Source organism: Chiloscyllium plagiosum, chromosome 37, assembly GCF_004010195.1.
Source record: "Chiloscyllium plagiosum isolate BGI_BamShark_2017 chromosome 37, ASM401019v2, whole genome shotgun sequence".
NCBI lineage: Eukaryota > Metazoa > Chordata > Chondrichthyes > Orectolobiformes > Hemiscylliidae > Chiloscyllium > Chiloscyllium plagiosum.
Genome location: NC_057746.1, coordinates 3,559,204 through 3,580,624, shown reverse-complemented (window position 1 = coordinate 3,580,624; position 21,421 = coordinate 3,559,204). Strand labels below are relative to the sequence as shown.

The window sequence follows — 21,421 nt, the reverse complement described above, 5'->3', positions numbered from 1 at the left end:
TGTGGGGGCGGGGTTAGGCCTGGGGGCGGGGACGGAGATTGTCAAGCAGTTTAGTAAGGTGATACATAAATGGAACCACATAAGCAAGATTACAGGAGCCAGGATGGGAGTAAGCAAGCATACGTTTTGTGGCCACAAACAAAATAGATACCATTAAAAGAATTGAAATGGGTAATAATTTCAGGGAACCAGTTTTGTTGAAAAGTGCCTTCATGATTGGCTTTGTGAAAAGTAAGAAGGCTATTGGAGCCCTGTGTGAGGAGAGAGGTATTACAAATCTGTTGGTCAGAGGGGGAAAAGAGACATTATAATATTGGGAGTATCTGCTGACTCCCAAGAATGTCCCTTTTCCTCAGTTGCAGTTCTGGTGAGAGTGAAAGGGGCTCTGTGTCTTCCTTCATACAAAATGTTAGTCAGTGTAACAAAATGGGAGAGGAGATGGTGCAGTAGTCTGGTTGGTACCATTGTGGAAGGGCGAAACAAGTTACGCTGCAGACCATTGCTTTTGCATTAGCCGCTCGGTGTTGACTGTATAATGGACACCTTCAGTCCGTAAACCCGCCTGATTTCTGGGCAGCAAACTGTTCTGTTTCAGCGCCTACTCCACCACTTTGGAGACATTGAAGGGGAATGGCCATAATGGGACTTCCCGTTTGGATTGGGTCAGAATATGGGCACACACTCAACAACTGGACACATTTCAGTAAGGCCTTTGATAAGGTTCCATATGGTAGGCTGCTCTGAAAGGTTAGATCACATGGAATCCAGGGTGACCTGGCAAATTGGATACATAATTGGCTTGATGGTAGGAAGCCGAGGGTAATAGTGGAAGGATGCTTGTTGGACTGGAGGCCTGTGACTAGTGGAGTGCCTCGGGGGTCGGTCCTGGGTCCATTGCTGTTTGTTATCTATATCAATGATTTGGATGAGAATATACAAGGCATAACTATTAAGTTTGCTGATGACACTAAAATAGGAGGAATCATGGACAGTGAGGAAGGTTATTAGAAATTGCAGCAGGATCTTAATCAACTGGGGAAGTGGGCCGAGAAATGGCAAATGGAGTTTAATATAGATAAATGTGAGGTCTTTTTTGGAAAGTCAAATTAAGGTTGAAGTTTCATGGTGAATGGTAGGGCCTTAAGCTGTGTAGTGGAACAGAGGGATCTTGGAGTTCAGGTGCAGGGTTATTTGAAAGTGGAGTCACAGGTAGACAGGGCAGTGAAGAAGGCTTTTGGCACACTGGCCTTCAATCTTGGCACTGAATACAGAAATTGGGAAGTTAGAACACAGAATAGTACAGCCCTTCAGCCCATGATATTGTGCCAAGCATTTAACGTAAATCAACCTAATGTAAGATCAACCTAACCTAAACAGCCCACAATTTACTGCCACCCATGTGCTTGTCTAGCAGTCGCTTAAATGTACCTAATGTCTCTGACTCTACTACCACTGCTGGCAATGCATTCTATGCTCCCACTACTCTCTGCATAAAGAACATAAAGACATCTCCCCTATACATTCCTCCAATCACCTTAAAATTATGACCCCTCGTGACAGCCATTTCTGCCCTGGGAAATGTCTCTGGCTATCTATTTATGCCTCTCATTACCTTGTACACCTCTGTCAAGTCACCTCTCTTCCTTCTTCTTTCCAATGTGAAAAGCCCAAGCTCACTCAACCTCTCTTCAAATGACAAGCCCTCCAATCCAGGCAGCATCCTGGTAAATCTCCTTTGTACCCTCTCTAAAGCATCTACATCCTTCCTGAGGCAACCAGAACTGAACATAATATTCCAAGTATGATCTAACCAGGTTTTTATAGAGCTGCAGCAAAACTGTGCGGCTCTTAAACTCAATCCCTCGTTAATGAAAGCCAAACAACCATACACCTTCTTAACAATCCTATCAACTTGAGGGATCAACTTGAAGATCCTGCTGTTCCTCCACACTGCCAAGAGTCCTGTCTTTAACCCTGTATTCATCATTCAAATTTTTCCTTCCAAAATTAATCACTTTGCATTTATCCAGTTTGAACTCCATCTGCCACTTCTCAGCCCAGCTCTGCAACCCGTCAATGTCATGTTGTAGCCTGCAACATCCCTTGACACTATCTACAACAGCACTGACCTTTGGGTCATTGGCAAACTTACTAACCCACTCTTCCACTTCTTCATCCAAGTCATCTATAAAATTTACAAAGAGCAGAGGCCCAAGAACAGATTACTGCAGGACACCACTGGTCACCGACTTCTAGGCAAAATACTTTCCATCTACTACCACTCACTGTTTCTTTCAGCCAGCCAATTCTGTATCCAGACAGCCAAATTTCCCTGTATTCCATACCTCCTAACTTTCTGAATGAGGCTATCGTGGGGAACCTTTTCAAATGCCTTAATGAAATCCATATACACCACATCCACTGCTTGACCTTCATCAACTTGTCTCGTCACATCCTCAAAGAACCTGATAAGGCTTGTGAGGCATGACCTGCTTCTCACAAAGCCATGCTGACTACCTTTAATCAAAATATGTTTTTCCAAATAGTCATAAATCCTATCTGTCAGAATTATTTATAGTACCTTGCTTACCACAGACATAAGACTGACTGGTCTATAATTCCTGGGGATTTCCCTATTCCCTTTCTTCAACAGAGGAACATTTGCCTCCCTCCAATCATCTGGTACTACTCCTGTGGAGAGTGAGGATGCAAAGATCATTGCCAATGGTGCAGCAATCTCATTGTTTGGTTCCCCAAGTAACCTTGGATATATCTGGTCCGGCCCTGGGGATTTATCTATCTTGATGCTTCCCAGAATTTCCAGCACATCGACTTCCTTAATATCAATCTGTTCAATCCTATTAACTTGATCCACAGTGTTCTCACTATCAACATGGTTCCTCTCTCTGGTGAACACTGAAACAAAAAACTCATTTAGGGCCTACCCTACCTCTTCAGACTCCAGGCCCAAGTTCCCTCCACTATCCCTAATTGTCCTTACCCTCTCCTTGATCATTCTCTTATTCCTCACATAAGTGTATAGAATGCCTTTGGGTTTTCCCTAAACCTTCCACCAAGGCTTTTTTGTACCTCCTCCTAGCTTTCCTCAGTCCATTTTTGAGTTATCTAGCTACCCTGTAATCCTCTAAAGCTGTGCCAGATCCTTGCTTCCTCAATCTTAAGTACGCTTCCTTCTTCCTTTTGACAAGAAGTTCCTCTGCTCTTATTGTCCAAGGCTGCTTCACCTGACCATTCCTTGCCTGTCTCAGTGGGACAAAGTTATCCCACTGCAGCAAACGCTCCTTAAAAGCCTCCACATTTCTATTGTGCCTGTCCCATAGAACAATTGTTCACAATTTATACTCCACAGCTCCTGTCTAATAGCAGTATAATTTCCCCTCCTCTTCCCATACTGTCTATTCCTATCCCTCTCCATTGCTTTGGGGGTAAAGGTCAGGCAGTTGTGGTCACTGTCACCAAAATGCTCTCCCACCGAGAGCTCTGTCACCTGGCCTGCTCATTGCCTAGCACCAAATCCAATATGCCCCCCATCCCCACCCCAGGCAGCCTATTTACATATTGAGTCAGGAATTCCTCCTGGATACACCTGACAAAATCAACTCCATGTAGACCATCTGCACTAAGGAGGTTCCAATCAGTAACGGGGAAGTTGTACTCACCCATAACAACAACTCTGTTACACCTTCACCTTTCCAGCGTTTGCTGTCCAATTTGTTCATCCATTTCACTGGGGGGTCTATAGAAAACACTCAATAAAGTGACTGCGCCTTTCCTGTTACTGACTTCCACCCATACTGTCTCAGTAAACAGACCCTCCTCAACAGCCTCCTTTTCTACAGCTATGATGCACTCTCTAATTAATAATGCTACTCCCCCCTCTTCTCTTACCCCCCTCCCTGTCCTTTTTAAAAGTTCGAAATCCTGGAACATCCAGCAACTATTCCTGCCTCTGTGAAATCCATGTCTCTGTTATGGCCACAATATCGTCGTTCCAAGTACTGATCTATTGTCTAAGTTCATCACTCTTGTTCCTGACACTCCTTGCATTGAAATAGACATACTTTAATCCATCCCCTTGCCCTAACAACTGTGTATTATTCCTGATAGACTCTCTGTAGCAGTTGTACAGGACGTTGGTGAGGCTGCACTTGGAGTTTTATGTCACCTTGTTATTGGAAAGACATTATTAAACTGGAAAGAGCGCAGAAGAAATTTACAAGGATGTTTCCTGGATTCAATGGTCTGAGTTATAGGGAGAGATTGGACCATTAAGATTTTTTTCTTTAGAGCATAGGAGACTGAGGAGGTATCTTATAGAAGTGTATAAGATCATGAGAGGCATGGATAGGGTAAATGCACCCAGTCTTTTTCCCAGGGTTGAGGAATCAAGGACTAGAGGGCATCAGTTAGAGGGGAAAGAATAAAGGGGAACCTGAGAGGACAATGTTTTTACACAGAGGGTGGTACGCATATGGAATGAGCTGCCAGCATTAGTCGTTGAAGTGGGTGTATTAACATTTATAGGGCATTTGGACAATACATGGATAGGAAAGATTTAGAAGGATATGGGCCAAGTGCAGGGAAATGGGGTTAGTGTTGATGGACATTTTGGTCGGCATGGACCATGTCAGACGTCATATTGTGATCCAGCCAACTATGCCAAGTTGTTGGGTTTTTGCAAGGCCAGAGAATAGGAGCAAGACAGAGACCAGCCAGGTTGTCTTTCTTGAAAGTACTTCTTAGTATATCTTCAAGCTTAAATTTTATTTACTGTGAGTAGATGTGGCTTTTTATACAGCATTGCAACTGAAGCTTGTTTATACAATATTTTTATGGTTATCAATCCATACTATGATAAACAGAAGTTTTCTTAACAGAGTATTTATTTATTCTGTCTCTCTTACACAGTTAGCATGACTCAAACAGGCCTGACAGCTTTTACAGTCATGCGCCCCTTAAGTCATCTATGTTAACCTGATCATATTTGCTGTTCACGTGCTACTTTAGTCATTCACTTTAATCATCCTCACTACCTTCAGTTGCTGCCATCCAGGTAACCAAAGGGTAAACTCTGATGGATCTACAAAAACTTATATATTATGAGAGAAAGCCACAAGCTCAGCAGGGGCAAAGGTAAGTACAACTGCCTGGTAACAAACACAGATCAAAGGGGATTGGATAGAAATGATGCCATTGTTGTCTGACATTCTGAAGGGAGTGTGCGAATCAGTCTGTGTGACTCACTTCACATGATAACCATCAGGAACTTTGGAGGGTCAGCATGATCATTAAGGGGAAATGGTCAGTTCAATCACTGAGGGTATAAAAGGTCTCGTTCAGCAGTCTGACCACTAGAAGATAGAATATAGAACATAGTTTTATTGTCATGTGTACTCCATTGGGAAGTACAGGAGTGTGTTGATACGTTTTTCACAATTTCTGCCTCTTATGGCACCATCTTGGGAACAAGTACCTAGGTACAAATCTTGGATACAAAAGAGGAAGAAAAAATAGTTCAGAGTTTTAAACAGAGTTTTAAAAATGTTAGAAATAAGACATAGTTAAGCTCTTATTAATTCAGGTAAAAAAAAATTCAAATAAATATTACATTGCAGAAGCTCAGTGCAGGGCCTCCTCACAGGACCTAACTGCCTCCTGCAGACCCCAGTCCAACAACCATTCCCCTCCACTCCAAGCCTCTGGACCGCTGCATACGGAAACTGAGCTGTTCCAAGGTAAGTTCCAGAACTGCCTCCCTCATGCCAATCTCTACCTGGGACTTACTCCCCACACGCTCTGGCACTCAGGTGGACCCTTATCACACACGAATGCCAATTGCCAGTTTGAGAGTTCACTTTTGACAGCAGCTACATATATATACACCATATATGTAGCTATGTGAATGCATTCTCAATGAAAGAAATGTGTAATTACACCACAGACTTGTTTTGTACCATTGTGTATCCAGAGTAAGACAAGAATCTGGTGGACAGTCTGGGGAATAGAGAGGAGATATCTACAATTTCTTTATTCACTTTTTAACATGGCTGTGTTTCAATAAACGGAGGTCGGGACAAGAGGGGGAGGGATATACAGGAAGCTCATGGCCTGGGGAATCATTCATGTGGTTCTAACAACTTTCTCCATGGAGGATTTGAAAAACAAGTTCAAAACTAAGTAAAAATAAGGCTGAACTTTCCTGTGAAGACTGTGAGAATCCTTGGGTTTATTTCTAACACATTGTTAGAACTGTGTCTAAATAATAAGTTTCCCGAGCGAATGAAAGCAGAACAGTCCATCAGCAGAACTAATTGAAGACAACCCCTTAAGATGTCCATTCCAGTTGACACCAGGGACAATGATTTGTGAATGAGTGTGCTGGTGAATTATCAGGCTTGATAATTGTGAACACTCGTTCTTACAATATCACGTATGAAAGTGCTATCGCCAGTGTGAAGGCATTGATGATTCATGAGTGACGATGACTTTGCGAAAGTTCGGTTGCACACCTCACACTTGAAGAGTTTCTCTTCCATGAAGTTGTCCTTGTGTAAAACCGTTGAACAACAAATGAACCATATGCATTAGCAGACAGTACAAAGCTGTGGAGCTTTCCTCACACTTGAACTGCCTATCACTATGAATGAGTCAGTGGTTCATGAGGCTCGATCAATGTCTGAAGCTCTCAGCACCACTTGGAGCCACTCACACTTCATCCCAGCCTCACTCTGACAGATCACCCACAGCCGAACCTTCAGAAACGTTGGTCCTGATGGAAGGCTGCACACCACTGCCCAGTTTCAGATCTGATGAAAGCTAATTGACCCCACTGATTTCCAGGTGATGGTTTCACTGCCCAACTTTCTCTAAGCAATAGTGTAAAGTGACACAATTGTGTAGTTGATCCTTGGGGGATGGTTGAAATGTACTTGCAGTCTATCCCCTCTGTTTTCTCTGGTGTAGTATGGCACAATCCTTCCATAAAACAGGGAAAGGAATCATGATTTCCTCAAACTCCCTCTCCTCTTTTGCTGAAGGAGCTGACTCCTCAGTTAGAGACTATTCCAGTGAGTGCCAGTTTGCAATTTCCCTGTGTGGGAGGGGTTCAGAGACAAATCCAATCTTTTCCCTCATTTGAATGTCACACATCCACTGTTTCCATCAGGAACACTGGATAATGGCCAAGAGCAGACAATTGAGACTACTTTTTTTCTTCTGTCCAGACCCCCAACTTCCCAAGCACTGAGGTCAATGGAAAAGGCAGTTGGAGTATAAAATGAGTTATCTATTGTTTATGAGTTGGAATTGTAACAGTGAGAATTTGTTGAATATTAAAAATACAAAGAAAAATGTCAATTCAATAAAGATAGTGACGACTTTCCTTGCTTTCCAAAATTAGTTGAGGAAAATGCATTGGTCAGGAAATTCAGGAACCTGAGGAAAATATTGCTTCACCGTAGCTGATGAAAGAGTTCTGGTTTATCCTGGGAAATTAAATTATATTGCATTCACTCCAAATGCACATCCTAAATTCAAATATCAATTATAGTATTGGGCACAACTTGATATCCATTTCTCTCATCAGTTCCCCAAGATTCGGGAAATTCGTGTTGCTCCAGAAATATTTGGATTGACTGTGAGAGACGTCAATCAGAGAGCCCACCCACTCTGCCCATTGTCTCCTCTTCCTCTTCCAGAGCTGGTTCACTTCCTATAGGGACTGAAAACCAAGTGAGGAGATGGTGAGTGAAGGAGCAGCTTTTATACAAATTGTATCCCATAATATCCACACCAATCTTCAGGCAGTCTGACTATCCTGTGGGCAGTCAGGGGTGGAAATGTCCCTTATGCTGTGTGAGAAGATCCAGCTGAGAGAGCTGTTTACTCGGTGCTTTGTGCTGAACTGTGTGACTGGAGCTGTGTGTTGGATAATGAGTATGTTTATTGGAAGCATTCTGCTTCAGTTTTCAAATGCCTTCTGGATATTCTACAACCTCACCTCACTAATCTCCTCAGAAAAGAGAAAGAAGAAAGGTTCTACAAAAAGCCTTTCACAACCAGCTCGTTACAGCCAATTGTATAATTTTGAAACTGGTCACCGTCGTAATGTTTCAGTGGTGGAAAATGTCTGCACATCCACCTCCCAATGGTAGTCTTTTTTGGGATTCTAACTGAGGAATTGTTATATTTTATTGACAGACTTAATTTAAAAATTATGTTAATTCCCAACTGAGCCACTTAAAGATAATGCAGGAAGGATTTTCAGTTTTCAGATTTTCATAAAAATAAACGATAAGGAACATTGACTAACTAGTTGGCAACTGATGCACTAAATTACAGAAAGGATAACTCCTTTTAATTCATAACATGACTGAACACTCGACACCACTATAATATTTTATATCATGTAGCCTGTGGAATGACAGTTTTCACAGGGAGCAATTAAATGACACTGCCACCTTCCAGTGGGCTCACCTGTTTCCATTTTAATCAATCATACATTTGACTGACCATCAAAAGCCGCTTCTGAGTTTCCAGAGTTTGAACGGACTGTCAACACTGAGACCTGTCCATCCATTCGTTCCCCGGCCTTGCCAGGATTAATCTTCTAGAGTCTTTAGATTGTCAGTGTGTGTCTCTTCAACCAGAGACATGTTCTCTCCCACATTCTTCCTGGCAGCCCACAGAAAGAACACCATCTCCTTTCGGCTGACCACACTGACTGCAGTCCTTACTGTCTTTCTTAGACCTGTCTGTCTCTCTGCCTGTAATCTCAGAGACAGAAAGTCTGTCGAGTTAGCTTCATCTCCTTTCCCCTTTGTTTTCAGTTCTGGTCACTTGGCAGTTTGCTCTGTAAGTCCCAACCTGTCCCCATGGAAACAAGAGAAGCTGCCTGTTCCTGGGCAAAGCAATGCAACCTCTGACTATCCACCCTTGTGAGGATATTGTCTTTACCCTTTAAAGGTTTTGATGGCTCAAAACATAACAACTTTACAAACTTTGCATTCAAGGCATACTCTTGAGTCTTCTCAGCTGTGGAGAGGGATTGAGTAGTCTGGAGAAGAATTCTCTCAGTTCCTTAGGGAAGGCATAGGTTTGATCATTCACCCATTATTGCCTTAAGAGACTTTAACATTGTGTCTCACTCTAATGTGCTAGGGACTGATGTGGATCAAAAGTGAAAGTATTCATGGAGCTGGCTTCTCTTCACTGGTTGTCCACAAATCTCAACAAAATGTCAGAAACAAAATATCAATTGTTCGGAAAACTTAGCAGGTCTGGCAGCATCTCAGCAGAAAGCAGAGATAATGTTTTGGATCCAGTGAAGCTTCTTAAGAAACTGTGCTAGGCTGTAAAATCATAGTCATAGAGTCTTACAGCACAGAACCAGACCCTTATGTCCGACCAGTCCATGCGAACCATAATCCCAAACTATACTAGCCTCACCTGCCTGTGTTTGACCCATATCCCTCCAAACGTTTCTTATTTATGTACTTATCCAAATGTCTTTTGAACGTTGTACTGCACCCGCATTCATCACTTCCTCTGGAAATTCATTCCACACACGAACCATACTTTGTGGAAAGAAATTGCCCATCATGTCTTTGTTAAAATCTTTCTCCTCTCACCTTAAAAATTGTCCCCCATCCTAGGGAAAAGATACCTACCATTCACCTTCTCTGTACCCTCATGATTTAACAAATCTGTATAAATGACCCCCAACCTCTTTCACTTCAGTGGAAAAAATCCCATCCTATCCTTATAATTCAAATGCTCCATTCTCAGCAACATCCTGGTAAATCTCTTCTGAACCTTCTCCTTCCTATAACAGGGTGACCAGAACTGGACAAATACTCCAAAAGAGGCCTCACCAATGTCCTCAACATGTCATCCCAACCCCTATAATCAAAGGTCTGAGCGATGAAGGCAAGCATGCTAAACACATCGTTAACCATTTATCTATGTGTGATGGAAACTTCAAAGAATTACGCATCTAAACTCCTCACGCTTTCTGTTCTGCAAATCATCCAAGGCTGTACTTTGAATTGTATACATCCTGCCTTTGTTTGTTTTACCAAAATGCAATTTCTCACATTTATCCAAATTGAACTCCATCTGACACTCTTCAGCCCATTGACTCTTTGTAATGCTATATAATCTTTGTTACTGCCCACTATGCAACTAATTTTGTTATCATTGCAAACTCACTAACCATTTCTTCTATATTCTCATCATTTGTATAAATGACAAACAAAAGTACACGTGGCCCCAATCCCTATGGAACACCCGTAGTGACAGGTCTCCACCATCTCTCCCTGTCTCCTGCCATTAAGCCAATTTTGTACCTAATTGGCATGCTCACCCTGAACCCCATGTGATCTAACTTTACTAATTAGTCTACCACGTGGAACCTTGTCAAAGGCTTTACTAAAATCCAAGTAAACAATGTCTTATCAGTCCGCCTTCATCAATCTTATTAGTTACTTTCTCAAAAAAACGTAATCAAGTTGGTGAGACACGATCTCCCTCGCACAGAACAATACTGATGATCCCTAATCATTCCTTGTCTCTCCAAATCCATATAAATCCTATCTCTCAGAAACACCTCCAACAACCTATCCACCACATAAGTCAGATTCATAAGACTATAGTTCCCAGGTTACTCCTTATATCACTTCTTAAACAAAGGTAACACATTAGCCACTCTCCAATCATCCAGCACCTCACCCATAGTTATAGATGATACAAATGTTTCTGCAAGGACTGTCACAATTTCCTTTCTCACTTCCCACAACGTGCTGGGATACATTAGATCAGGTCCCGAGATTTATCCACTATTTTAATTTCTAAGAACTCCAGTAAAAACCGTGGTGAAATATTAATTTCTCTTCCATCTCTGTGGTACAACACAAAAATGAACTATTTGATATTTAAGGGGCCCTACTTTCTCTCTGGTTGCTCTCTTGCTCTTAATGTACCTGTAGAATATCTTTGGATTATCCTTAATCTGATTTACCAATGCTATCTCATATCCTCTCTTTGCCTTGTTGACCTCCCTCATAAAAATGCCTCTTCACTGTCAAGAGATTCATTTGAACCCAGTTGTCTAAATCTACGATTCTCTTTTATTCTTGACTCAATATTTTTATTCATCTATTGTTCTCGAAGCCTACCAACCTTCACTCTAACAGGAACATGATGACCCTGGACTCTTGTTGTCACATATTTGAAAGCCTCCCACGTATCAGACATCCCTTTATTTGTGAGCAGTCTCCTCCAATCAACTTTTGAAAGTTCTTGTCTCATACCACTAACATTTGCCTTACTCCAGTTAAAAACTTTAATTTTATGGAAGACTTATTGTTTTACAAAACTATTTTAAAACAAATATAATAATGATCACTGGACTCAAAAGCGTTCCCTACTATTACTTGTCCTGTCTCATTACTGAAGAGATGGTCACGTTTGCTTCACTAGTGTGAACTGTGGTGGAATACGTCATTGCTGCTTCTCATAGCTCTCTGCACCTCATGGACACCCAGCTTTGGGATCTGTCCTTCACCTACTTCCTTAGTGATGATAAAGTAATCGTTCATCACTTGGGAGGGAGTGGAAGTTTTCCTTGAACTTGTTTGATTTGAAGCACTCACAATCCATGGAGTCAATATTGAAGACTTCTCACCCACCATGGGATGGGACATTCCCAGGGATAGTAACAGCGGAATCGGGGATGTTCCCAGATTGATATAATTCAGTGTGTATTACTGCTACCTGACCAGTATGTGGGTAGCTCTCCTCACGAGGGACGTGTCCTGAGAACTTAGAGAAAATTTACAAATTTCACTGGGTTAAAATCATCTTTAGCTAACTCTGACACAGTGTCAGGATTATCTAGATCTCTCTGATTTTCCTTTTATTATTAGACTTTATAGTAATTGTTTATTTATAGTTTGCTCGGCCATGTCAGTAGAGTCAATCATGTTATGTGGGACTAGAGTCACATGTGGATAAGACCAGGCAGTTGTGACAGGTTCCCTTCCCAGAGAATAATATTTGGATTTGTCAGCAAATTTTCATGATTTTATTTTGATTGTATGCCAGTAATTCACATTCACAACGTGAGTGATTGAAATGAACACCAGAGGTGCTTTTACAGGGAACATAAATAAGCAGAGGAAGCAACAGAGGATCTGCTGATAGGGTGAGATGAAGAGGGTTAAGAGGAGGCTCACGTGAAACATAAACACCAGCATGGAGCAAATTGAATGGCCTGTTTCTCTGTAACCTTCATGATTAGATTTGAACTGTCAATCCCTGGATTGTTAATTTAGCTCCATAGTAAATCAGTTGCCAAACTTGGAGACACATTTATTGAAATATCTTTGAACGCTTTCTTTAAAGGCTTTCCCTGAATGCCTTGACCTTTACCATAGGTTTGGATTTGAAAGCTTTGCCAGTGCTGTAGCTGATCCCTAAATTTATGATGTGCGACCTGAGTGAGTGCAGTGTATCGAAATCCCTGAGAAAAATCGAAATCCCTTCAATCAGCGACACTTCAGCTTCTTGCACTTCCCATTTATTTTATTTTTCTTTAAATTAGTTTTGAAAACAAAGGGGTGAAAACTCAAAATAGTAAATGAATTAACATTTTTCCTGATTATTTTTCATTTTAAATGGCAACTCTAAGGTTAGAACTGTGCGTCACCAGCATGACACGGTCTCATAATGAATTGAAAGGCTGTTTTATACTCCTCCATACTGTAGTTTTCATTGCCATCACTATGCCTGAGAAGATGGGGTCTAGGTGGAGGAAAGAAAGTGTTTGTTCCTGGTCATTATCACAGGGTGGTGTATGACAGAAAATAGAAAGGTCTTATGTCTGATCCACCCGCACAGTGGAAGAGCAGACTTGCACTCACTGTGGAACAGTCTGTCACTGAGCCCCTTCAGCAAAGGAGAAGAGGGAATTGGCGGAAATCATGTTTCCTTTCCCTGTTTTACAGAAGGATTGCACTGTACTATACCAGAGAGTACAGAGAGGAAATATAACACAGATAGATCCTGATCATCATCCAAGGAACAACTACACAACTCTGGGAACACATCTAGTCTCTTCACTGCCTCATTCAATACAGCAAAGTTGAGCAGTGAAATCATCATGGTGGAACTGGTTGAGTCAGAGGAGCTTTTGACATATTGTCAGATCTGAAACTGGTCAGTGGTATGGAGCCTTCCATCAGAACCTTTCTGAAGGTTCAACTGTGGGTGATCAGTCAGGGTGAAGCTGGCAAGAAGTGTGAGTGGGCTCTAAAAGTGGTGAGAGCTTCAGTCATTCATCGAGCCTCATGAACCACAGACTCATTCCTACAGGGGAGAGGCTGTTCAAGTGTGAGGAGGATTCCACATGCTTGTAAGATGTCTTGACACACATTTTGTGTCTGTTATCCAGCCACAGGAACGATAAACTATTCAAAGTCTAAGATGTGTGACCAAAACGTACCACAGTCATTGAATCTCGACACACACCAGAGCAATAGGCAGAAGCCATTCATGTGTGAGGTTTGCGACAAATCATTCACACACTCATCAACCCTTCCCAATCATCAGCGTACTCACACTGGGGAGAAGCCATTCTCATGTGAAGTTTGTGACAAATCTTTTTCCCGGTCATCGATCCTTCGCAATCACCAACGTGTTCACACTGGGGAGAAACCATTCACGTGTAAAGTTTGTGACAAGTCTTTTTCCTGGTCATGTAACCTCCATGATCATCAACGCATTCACATGGGGGAGAAACCATTCACATGCAAAGTATGCAACAAATCATTCTCATACCGAATGAACCTACAGGTACATCAATGCATTCATACAGGGGAGAGGCCATTCCCATGTGAGGTGTGTGACAAAGCCTTTGCACAGTTAATGAGCCTTCTACAACATCAGGCAGTCCACACAGGGGAGAAACCCTTCAAGTGTGACATTTGTGATAAAGCTTTTACAACATCTACTCGGCTTCTGATGCATCAGAGCATCCACACAGGAGAGAAACGCTTCAGGTGTGAGGTTTGTGAGATATCTTTAGCTCAATCTTGCATCAGAGAATTCACACAAGGGGGAAACCCTTCAAATGTGAGGAATGCGATGAATGCTTCTTGCGGTCATCAAATGTCCGCACACATCAACAGAGTCACACGGGAGAAAGTCTTCACCTGTCCAGCATGCAACAGATCATTCTCACGATTATCAAACCTCCATGCCCACCAACGCAGTCATACAGGGGAGAGCCATTTATGTGTGAGATGTGTGACAAATCATTCTCGTGTTTAATGAACCTCTGGGTACACCAATGTATTCACACAGGTGAGAAGCCATTCACATGTGAGATATGTGACAAAGCCTTCACACAATTATCAAGCCTCTTAAGACACCAAAGGGTTCATACAGGGGAGAAACCTTTCAAGTGCAATGTTTGTGAGAAAGCTTGCACCCAATCTGCCGATCACCTGAGGCACCAATGGGTACACACATAGCAGAATCTGTTCAAGTGTGAGGTGTGTAACAAGGGCTTTGAATAGTAAACAATAATTGTTGCATTCACAAGGGAGTGACCATTAAAGTGTAAGATGTTGGTAAAGCATTTATAATATCTCCATCCTCCTGGAAAACCATAGGATTCACATGGAGCAGACATTCTTTGGCTGCTGTATTCATGACATGGCTTTTCCCCAACGTTGACCTCCTGAAACATTAGCAAAGCCACACTTAGAAGAAACCATTTCAGGTATCAGGCGCGTAATGAAGTTTTCATCCACTCAGCGTGTCTCCTGGTCCAACAGCAGTCACAGCAAAGAAACCCTGTCAGTGAGTTCCGTAATAAAGTCTTCACACACCATGTCTCTCACATCATACACCGATGTCTCCACATGGACTTGGTGCTGGGTCACCTGCTTCTGTTGCACTGAGAGCTGTTTGTATTGTTTACCCTCCGGTGCTTACACAGAGGAGCTGTTGTTTAAAAGTATATCTGTCTCAAACCTCTCCTATATCACCAGTGATATCAAATTTCAGTAAAGCATGTGAAAAACCAAAGATCTTTCAGCAAGTCAACAAAGTCCTCTTTAAAAATTGCTTTTGTCTGCACGCTCCAGTACTGCAGTGAGACTTGAAGTGTGTATCAGTGACATATAACAGCGGAAGACTTCCAGCAGCAATTCCTGCACTGCATCTTGTGGACATGTTGGAGGCTGAGAGGTGGCAGAGATTGAAAGGCGCTAGGCCATGGAACAATTTGTGCTTGAGCTTGTGAATTTTAAATTTGAGGCTTTGAGGAACTGGGAACTAATGCAGCTCAGTGAGCACAGGAGTGATAGGTTTGTGAGTCAGTCACAGAGTCAAAGAGCATGGAAACAGACCCTTCAGTCCATCTGATCCATGCTGACAATGTTCCCATACTAAAGTCATCTTACCTGCCTGAATTTGGTCCACATCCATCCAAACCTCTCCTATTCATGAATTTATCCAAATGTCTTAAATGTTGTAATTGTATCTGCATCCATCACTTTCTCTGGCAATTCATTCCGTACATGAAGGACTCTGTGTAACACAAATTGCCCCATGTGTCTTTCTCCTCTCACCTTAAAAATATGCCCCCTTATTTTGAAATGGCCCTTATCTATGCTCCTCATGATTTTATAAGCCTCTAAAAAGTCACCCCTTAACCTCCTAACTCGAATTGATTATGTTCCTAATCTGATGATTATTGTCAGAATGTTGATGTCCTTATAGAACACTCATTTTGTTGACTTGCTGTATTGTTAGTCAATTAGCATTGTTATGAAGATTGTTATTGTTGTACTAAAGCTGAACTGTGAATGTTTCTACTGTCCTAAATGCTATTTTCAATGTAAAGTTCAGTTTTCCTTTACCAATATGGAATTAAATGAGATTTTTATTTTCCAAAATGGCTGATGTAGCTCTAAAAAATATATGGTTAGTAACTTTCTCAAAAGTAGTTCTAATCAATAATATGTAATGAAATTTTGACTATCAAAGGTGACTGTCATGATATTGTTCATGGTGAACTTTCTTCTGCATTTGAGTATTTTTGTGCCAAATTGGTAGCCACATGAACAGATTCACACTCAAATTCTTTATCTCCAATTTGTTGACTTTTATTGAAAGAAATTGAGAAAACATTGAAATAATAAAAAACATTAACTGACTTGACAGGTTTCTGAAACTTTATATCTAATAAAAGATTTTTATTCCAAAGTACTTCATTCACATGATATTAAGCTTGTTTCTGAAGGATTTTCTTGACTTGTTTTAGTTATCTTTGTAGTTGAGTACAACATGTTAAATCATTATTGGAAGTCTCAACTCTGTTTCCCAGCCTAGTTTTCAGTTGGAAATGAAACCATTTATTTTCTTTCCTGGAAGGCATTGAATCCTATTTGGGTATTTGGTAATTAGCTGCCTTTTCATGGGTGCTTGCTCTGGTTTTGTCTCCCACGCTGCTTGTGGGCTTTTAATGCTCTCGCTGCTAAAAAAAAATCTCGCCTATGCCAACCAGATATCCTAACCTAATCTAGTCCCATTTGCCAGTACTTGGCCTGTATCCCTCTCAACCCTTCTTATTTATATACCCATCCAGATGCCTTTTAAATGCTACAGATTTTAAAAGGCTTTTCCTCAGATATACAATTGTTTCTGGTGGTTTGCAAGAATTTGCTGTTTAGAATTTTCTTTATTCTTCATAATAGCTGCTCTATGGGTTTTCTAGCTGCTAGCTGTTCTTAAAGCCGCAACAATTTTTTGAAAAAGTGACGTTTGAATTAGTTTGCAGGCCAAACAGTCTGAGATCTGTTTCTTGATTTTTACTGCTACTATGATTTTCTTGGCAATGGAGCCTGTCACTACCATTTTTTTTTGTTATGTCGTTTTAACCACACATCCGTTAATTTGGTTTCATAACAGACTGGTTGAGGAGAAGGCAAGGTCAAGAACTGTTTCAGGCTTAGGCTTCTATTTAAAACTGTTTCAGGCTTAGGCTTCTATTTAAAACTGGCAAATAAGTTTAAGATTAGTTACCACAATAAATGGTACTCAAAGATATACCAGGTTCTAACCTTATAGTTATAATATTGAAAGACGATTCAATAAGCTTTACCACCAAATGCTAGTTTATTGACTTCACATGCTGCTCTGCATGAATTTCTAGCATTTTCCTGGCTAGATTTTAGATTTTCCCAACTCTCCATGTCTTTCTCAAATGCAAAAGAAAAGGAAAAAAACAAGGATATCAACAAAAGATTTTCCTTTAATTTAATAGATATGAATTTCTTCATACCTCCATTTGTCTAATGAATAATTATACAGTCATAGACTCATAGAGGTGGACAGCACGGAAACAGACCCTTCGGTCCAACTCGCCTATGCCAACCAGATATCCTAACCTAATCTAGTCCCATTTGCCAGTACTTGGCCCGTATCCCTCTCAACCCTTCTTATTTATATACCCATCCAGATGCCTTTTAAATGCTACGATTGTTCCAGCCTCCACCACTTCCTCTGGCAGCTCATTCCATACACGTACCACCCTATGCATGAAAAAGCTGCACCTTGCATCCCTTTTATGGCTTTCCCTCTCACCATAAATCTATGCCCTCTAGTTCTGGATTCGCGCACCTCAGGGAAAAGACTTTGTCTATTTATCCTATCCATGCCTCCCATGACCTTATAAACCACTATAAGGTCACCCCTCAGCCTCCGACACTCCAGGGAAAACCGCCTCAGCCTATTCAACCTCTCCCTATAGCTCAAATCCTCCAACCCTGGCAACAACTTTGTAAATTTTTTCTCAACCCTTTCAAGTTTCACAACATCTTTCCGATAGAAAGGAGACCAGAATTGCACACATTTTCCGGTCACTAGCAAAGTTATGATGCTCATGCATGGCACTGGCAGGTATTAAGATCAAAAGTGTACACACCTTTACAAAGTAGGAACTGTTTACAAAGTTACAAAGTATCTTCAGCACAGAAACAGGCCTTTTGGCACAACTGATCTTAAATCATTTGCTGGTCTGCTAAGATTGGTTTATTGAGTTGGGAAATTTCTCACTTGAGCTACCCACCTTGACAGCAAACATCTAGCCTTAAGAACCTTCAAAATATTGAGGAAGATTAAAGGGAACGCTTCTGCTTTTTTCAAATAGTGTCATGATTTGATCATATCCATTGAGAGTTATATAGAAAGCGCTGAGTTTTACCTGAGCTGAAGTGTATGGAAGGGGACAGATGAGAAGTTGGACAGGAGAACATTGGAATGGTCTTGTGTAGAAGTAACAACAGCCTGGAGCAGGATTTCAACAGCAGGTGGACTAGTGAGATGAAATGAGTGATGTTGCATTGAAGTATTAAGTGACCTTTGTTAAGGAGAAGGTATGGGATCAGAAGCTCAGCTAAAGGTTGAAGAAGATGACGCTGACCAATTGATATTGAAAATGGAAGTGAAGAGAGAGATTGAGAGTAATTTCAGTATTTTAACTCAACCTACCTGCCTTTACTCTTATAATCTTTAATACCCTTGCCTAAAATAAATCTATCAATCTCAGTTTTGAAGTTTGCAGTTGATCCTCAGCCTCAACAAATTTTTGTAAGGAGAGCGTTCCAGATTTCCACTTCCATTTTTGTAAAGAAGTATTTGCTGACATTACCCCGAACTAGTTTTAATTGTTCTAATTTTAATGCTTTGCACCTTGTTCTGGACTCTCCCACAAGAGGAGTAATTTCTCTCCACCTAATCTATCAATTTGTGTAATCATCTTAAACACTTAAATTATATTATCTCTTAGTGTTGTCATCTAAAGGGAACACAAGCTCAGTCTCTTGCTCTTCTGGTGCAGTGGTACTGTTTTACTCATTCAAAGGATATGGGTGTTGCTGGCCAGGACAGGCCAACCCTAATTGTTCAGAGAGTAGTTAACAGTCAATCAGTCACTTTCTGTGGGTCTAGAGTCACATGTAAGCTAGGTCAAGTAAGGACAGATGAACCATATAAGCTTTTTCAGCAATTGACATCATTAGACTCTTAATTTTATTGAATTCAAATTCTTTTGTCTGTCATGGTGGGATTGAAACCCAAATCCCCAGAACACTACTTGGTCTCTGTATTAATATTCATTAGTGATAATAACACAGGGCATTGCTTCCTCTTGCTGAGGTTCTGCAGACCGGAGTTCCCCATTGAGTACAGGACATCACGCTGCACCGGATGTTGGTTTGGCCACTTTTGCACTACTTTAAACAGGTTGACCTGCTATAAGGCTATTAATAAATTGGAGAAGGTGCAGAAAAGAATGACAAGGGCTGGAACTGGAGAGTTTAAATGGAGAGGCTGGAACGTTTTTCACTGGGATCATGAAAGGTTGAAGGTTGATCTTATAGACTTAAGGAGCACAGATAAGGTGAATAGCGAAGGTATTTTCCCTAGTCTAAGGGAGTTCAATGCTAGATGGCATAATTTTCAAAACTGGAGAAAGAATTAAAAGGGACCTGAGGGGCAGCATTTTCACACAGAGGGTGGTTTGTATGTGGATTGCCAGAGGAAGTAGTAGATGCAAGAAAAGTTACATTTAAAAGACATTTGAACAGGTACATAAATAGGAAAGGTTTAAAGGCTGGGCACAGGCAAATGGGACTAGTTTAGTTTGGGAAACCTTGTTGGATAGATGAGACTGTTACAGTGCCGTGTGACTCAGCTGCATCATACCTCACCATGATAATAGTGTGATATGTTCACCTTACACCCTTTCAAGATTTATTTCCTGTCCTGTGCTTTGTTACTTTGGTTGTTTTAAAGTTGTGTACAGCATAAATGTTTTATACTTTTTTCTATTGTTTTAATGTTTGCATACTTACAACTCAATAAATTTGCATTTTCTCTAACACCAAATTACCTGATCATTCTAGGTGTGTTCCTAGCCACTAACATAGTTAGAATCCTGGACATAATATATTTGTCAATCTCACTTTGGGCTAAGATACTTTCTGTAGTTTCTTCAGTTTCCTTCTGCCTCTCGTTGTATTTGAGGCAAACAGAGCATGTACTGATTTCTGTCTCCATGGAAGAGGTTACCAGCCTGTCAGAGGTTACAGCTTGAGCAGCACCACTTTGTATCAAGCATAAATGATCAGGAGATTCTCTCACACATAACACTTGCAGTTGATATATTGGTAGGATTAACTGATTGATTTGAATTTGTTTGTCCAAACTTAACTTTTCTGTGAAAGAAAAACAGCATTGTCATCATGGTGTATTTATATTCACTGAAACACTCAGGATCCTCCTTGAGAGTCCTGTACACTATATATTCCAGAATGTCATTGTGGGATGGGATACTATCTCCATCAGTGGGGTTATAATTTCCACTTTACAGGAAACACAAATGGTTCCCTAAGAAAAGATCTGCATTTACACATCAACTTTTAGAATATTGGGACATCAAAAAACACTTTACAATAAATGAAGTACTTTTTGAAGGGAGGTCCCTTTTGTAATTTAGGAAACTATAGCACAAGTTCGAGAAACAGCAATGCGAACATGACCAGAAAATTCATTTTAATTAAGTTGATCATGATATTTGCCAGTGGAGCCACACAGGGGAGAACCAATCAGAAACAGTTTCCATGATACAGACCCTCCAGGGAACCAATTGTTGGGGGGGATAGGCTGTGTGTACGTTGGGGAAGAATGGCTTCAATCTCAGTCCCTGCTGCCAAAGGGCCACCATTTACAGAAACACGCTTCTAATCTTTGCTGATCTAGCATCTTAGTTTATGCGGTTGAACACTGAGGACCATGTGGAGAGGATTCTTTTTAATCCCACAGATCGCCTCTTCATTAATCCTATAGCTTTTCTTCAGGAAGTCCCACCCCCAGCCCACACTATATTAACTGTATGATGTATAAACATTCCCACCAATTTTGGCCCATGTTACTTTCTCAAACATTTCTACTTCCCTTTCAGAGTGATTGTTTTCTCTGAGCTCATTTTCTTAATTGATGCACTTTGGGCAAATCAGTGATTTGACCTTCTATTACTCCGCCGTGTGCATGAGAATTTGTTCAAACTGATGTCACACAAACACTTCTGGGAATCCCTGATTATCCAATCAGGGCGTTCTGATCAAGTAACCAATCAGGACACTGAAATGTGAACCAATTAGTGCAGTGAAAAGATGTCCAATGTCAAAGTGAGTTTGAGAATGAAATGTGGGCAATATTTATTACAAAACCAATTGTGAGAAACTAAGCTCACTCACATCGATAATTTCAGTCCAAGACAAGATCTGAAGCAGCAGTATCATTTATTACACTCTTTCAAGAGGGTGTCTAA

General features: G+C 41.0%; 2 protein-coding genes across 3 annotated transcripts in view; one reads left to right on the top strand and one right to left on the bottom strand.

Moving 5' to 3' along the window:
• LOC122541621 (zinc finger protein 239-like) overlaps window positions 1-21,421 on the bottom strand; it is a 182,746-nt gene that overhangs the window by 59,943 nt on the left and 101,382 nt on the right. The gene's annotated exons all lie outside the window — the stretch shown is intronic.
• Window positions 7,738-17,468, top strand: LOC122541627 (gastrula zinc finger protein XlCGF7.1-like). Of its 2 annotated transcripts, none has more exons than XM_043678536.1 (2): window positions 7,738-7,763; window positions 13,026-17,468. In XM_043678536.1, the coding sequence occupies exon 2, from the start codon at window positions 13,504-13,506 to the stop codon at window positions 14,347-14,349; it is 846 nt and encodes a 281-aa protein (XP_043534471.1). In that variant the 5' UTR covers window positions 7,738-7,763; window positions 13,026-13,503; the 3' UTR covers window positions 14,350-17,468. The 2 variants fall into 2 exon arrangements, with proteins under 2 accessions (XP_043534471.1, XP_043534472.1); XM_043678537.1 differs by lacking the exon at window positions 7,738-7,763 and adding an exon at window positions 7,890-8,170.

Bases quoted from the DNA above. Each gene is read 5' to 3' on its own strand.
- LOC122541627 (XM_043678536.1), top strand. From the start codon at position 13,504: ATGTGTGACCAAAACGTACCACAGTCATTGAATCTCGACACACACCAG.